The sequence below is a fragment of the Helianthus annuus genome, chromosome 3 (genome assembly GCF_002127325.2).
Source record: "Helianthus annuus cultivar XRQ/B chromosome 3, HanXRQr2.0-SUNRISE, whole genome shotgun sequence".
In the NCBI taxonomy this organism is placed as follows: domain Eukaryota; kingdom Viridiplantae; phylum Streptophyta; class Magnoliopsida; order Asterales; family Asteraceae; genus Helianthus; species Helianthus annuus.
Window position 1 is genome coordinate 21300565 of NC_035435.2, and position 3017 is coordinate 21303581.

The 3017-nt window shown below is 36.1% G+C and overlaps 1 protein-coding gene across 2 annotated transcripts; it reads left to right on the forward strand.

The window, feature by feature from the left end:
* The first annotated feature begins 494 nt into the window (after nt 1-494).
* LOC110927589 (probable serine/threonine-protein kinase cdc7) lies at nt 495-2749 on the forward strand. Of its 2 annotated transcripts, none has more exons than XR_002585741.2 (2): nt 495-726; nt 2186-2713. XR_002585741.2 is itself a non-coding variant. In XM_022171132.2 (2 exons), exons 1-2 carry the CDS (start codon nt 2076-2078, stop codon nt 2552-2554), a joined length of 405 nt encoding a protein of 134 aa, XP_022026824.1. In that variant the 5' UTR covers nt 2011-2075; the 3' UTR covers nt 2555-2749. The 2 variants fall into 2 exon arrangements, 1 of the variants encoding a protein (XP_022026824.1); XM_022171132.2 differs by lacking the exon at nt 495-726 and adding an exon at nt 2011-2111 and having other exon boundaries at nt 2186-2749.
* The last annotated feature ends 268 nt before the right edge of the window (nt 2750-3017 follow it).

Sequence of the window (3017 nt, forward strand, 5' to 3'; positions counted from 1 at the left end):
CACTGGACCGCATGCCTCGGATTTTATAAGATTTATCTCCAACACTATTGCAAGCGTAGTTCCTATGCATTTTAAAGATTGGCACAGTGTTCCACCTGAGTACAAAAAAGCCGTTTATCCCACACTTTTCGTAAGGGCTCATTTGTAATGTTTTATTCATATTTCAGTTTTGTAACTTTTACATATTTTCGAATTATTTGTTTTTATAGGATTACTTTAATCTCAACGTGTATAAAGATGGCGATGCCGACCAGTGGGCAGGGATTGAGCCCAGAATCATTGTCGAATGTCAAAGTCGCTACAGCAGTCGAAAGAATAAACTGCATGATCATTTTTGGGCAGTTGGAGGTGATAAGGATGTTGATAGAGCAAAGAGTTGCCCACCAAAGAATTATGATTCGCGAAAGTGGGTTGACCTTGTTGATATATTGTTCATGGATCTTGACTATATAACACGAAGCAATGCAAATACAGAAAACACAAAAAAACAAAGATACCCCAGTTATCATGGTAGTCAATCTTATGCTTAAAGGCGATACATAGAGGTAAGAAAAACTGTTAGTTTTACCTAAACGCGTATTAACATACCTATTGAATCTGAATAATAGTATATTTGTTGTTTACAAGGAGCAAAAAACTGGAAGCCCAAACTATATTGTTGTTTTTGAGAATACACATTACAAGGAAGGGCGGGGATGGGCAAACAATATTTGTGCAGCAGACTGGGTGAGTAAAAAACATTTAGTTGTTTCCTAGTAACGTTCTTTCTGGGTTAAAATCCCAGCAGCAACGTTCTTTCTGTTTTATACTTTGCAGGAAACTTAACTAGACCCGGCAAAGGGTTGGGTCGGGTCGGGTTACGGGTCAAAACGGGTCAGTAAAAAGGGTTGTTTTGGTTCAGGTCTAAACGGGTTTCGGTCGAAATGGGTTCGGGTCAGAACGGGTTCGGGCTTGGTTTAAAAAAGCGAGCTTAAGGCGCGCTTAAGGCGTGAGGCGCCCGAGGCGCCCATAAAAACGCTTTTTTCACATAAAGCGCTAAAGTACATAAGGCGCTATGAAGCGGGCTTAAAGCGCTAGTATTTCGAGGCGTTAGGCGGCTGAGGCGCCATTTTGGGCTGGTTTTATAATGTTTGTTATATAATTAAAAAGCCCACCAACATGGCCTAATTTACCTGCGCCCTGCTTTTAAAAACAGATTCTATCAGGTCTAAACCCTAAAAAAAAAATCACATTGGCTGCTGCTTCTTCTTCTTCTTCACGTTGCTGCTGCTGCCTGCTTCTTCTTCATTGCTGCCTACTTCTTCTTTTTTATATTTCCTGTTTTAATCAGCTTCAAGTTCATTTTTTTTTATTTCCTGTTAATCGCTACATTTCCTGTTTCAGCTTCAAGTTCATTTTTTTTAATTTCCTGTTAAATCAGCTTTAATATTGAGAAGACTATGTCAAGTGTATGTTTTTAAGTGATTTAAGTGTGTTTGGATTTTGAAGTGTGTTTGGATTTGAACTATAATTTTAAAGTGTTTAAGTGTGTTTTGACTTTAAATGTAAGTTTTGATTATGCTTTTTAATCGTTTAAGTGTGTTATATAATTATGTTTTTGTTTTTATGATTGATTAACGAGTATAATATGTTATATTGATATGTAGAATATTTTTTTTTTTCTATTATTTTAGCGCCTCGCATACGTGAAGCTCTCGCCTCACGCCTCATGTTTCACACTTCGTCGCTTAGCTTCAAAACGCTTCGGATCGCCTCGCGTTTTTTAAACCAAGGGTTCGGGTCGGAACGGGTTCGGGTTAGAACGGTCGGCGTCGCCATATCAGAAACTAAAAAACTCCATATCAGACATGTGCGGTATATATTGCATATATGTAGTATAAACTGCGTGTATGCAATATATATTGTGTATGTGTATATGCAGTATATAATATCCTCCATTTATGTAATATGATACATATAATAGAACAACTCTGGTGTTAGGTCTGTCATAGGATTCATGCCTCCCTTAATCCCAAACATCATATATTGGTTAAATAAACTCCAGAATTGCCGATGCCCATTAACTTCTCTACTAAATGAGTTGTTATTCTTTATTATTAATGACGGAACATGTTAGTTTTATCGATTTTAATGCAGCTATGCTGTCGAATTTTAGTAAAAAAATCTAATGTATCTTTTAATGTAGGGTAAAATTCAAGACGAGTTAGCTAGAGCGTCGAGAGATGTGGATGATACTTCACCAGTTGATGAACTCGAGGTACTCAAAAGTGCCTTGGGTCATAGGAATGGGCACGTACGCGGTGTTGGTCGTGTTGTTAAAAATGTCACCCATGAAATATCGAGCTCATACCCCCCGCCAGGACAACAACAACAATTGGAAGAAATGCAAGAAGAAATGCAACAAATGCGACAAGAAATACAAGAAATGCGACAACAACAACAACAAGTGCAAGTGCAACCATTCTCAAACCAAGCAATAATGGAACAACAACAACAACAACAACAACAACATGCGTTTCAAATGCAACAAATGGAAGCACAATTTCAATGCTGACTTCATGAATAGAAACGAAAAATGCGTCAACTTGACGAAGATGATGAAGATGATGATTAGAATTAGATATTTGCATTAAACTTTTAATTTGAAGTTTGTACTCGATAACTAATGTTTATTTTGAAGCTTGGACTTGATAACTATGACGAATATTTTGTATTTTGAATCTTTAGTATAATATGTAGTTTTGAAATTTCATGTTTAAATTCAGTTTAAAAAAAGCAGGTTAATAATTGTAAAAACCCAAAGGCATTAAAAATAATAATATGTAGGGACGACATATTGTCCCTATAGAAAAAAATAGAAAAAATTGATTTTGAACTTGGTGGAACCACATATCGTCCCTATACATTTAAACCATTTTTTTTATTTTAACTTTATAGGGACGACTTTTGGTCTCTAAAAGTTTAAACCAATTTTTTTATTTTAACTCTATAGGGACGACGTTTGGTCTCTAAAAGTT

Coding starts and splice junctions, on each gene's coding strand:
- LOC110927589 (XM_022171132.2), top strand. CDS start 2,076: ATGAGTTGTTATTCTTTATTATTAATGACGGAACAT. Junction 2,112..2,185: donor TATTATTAATGACGGAACAT/GTTAGTTTTATC, acceptor CTTTTAATGTAG/GGTAAAATTCAAGACGAGTT.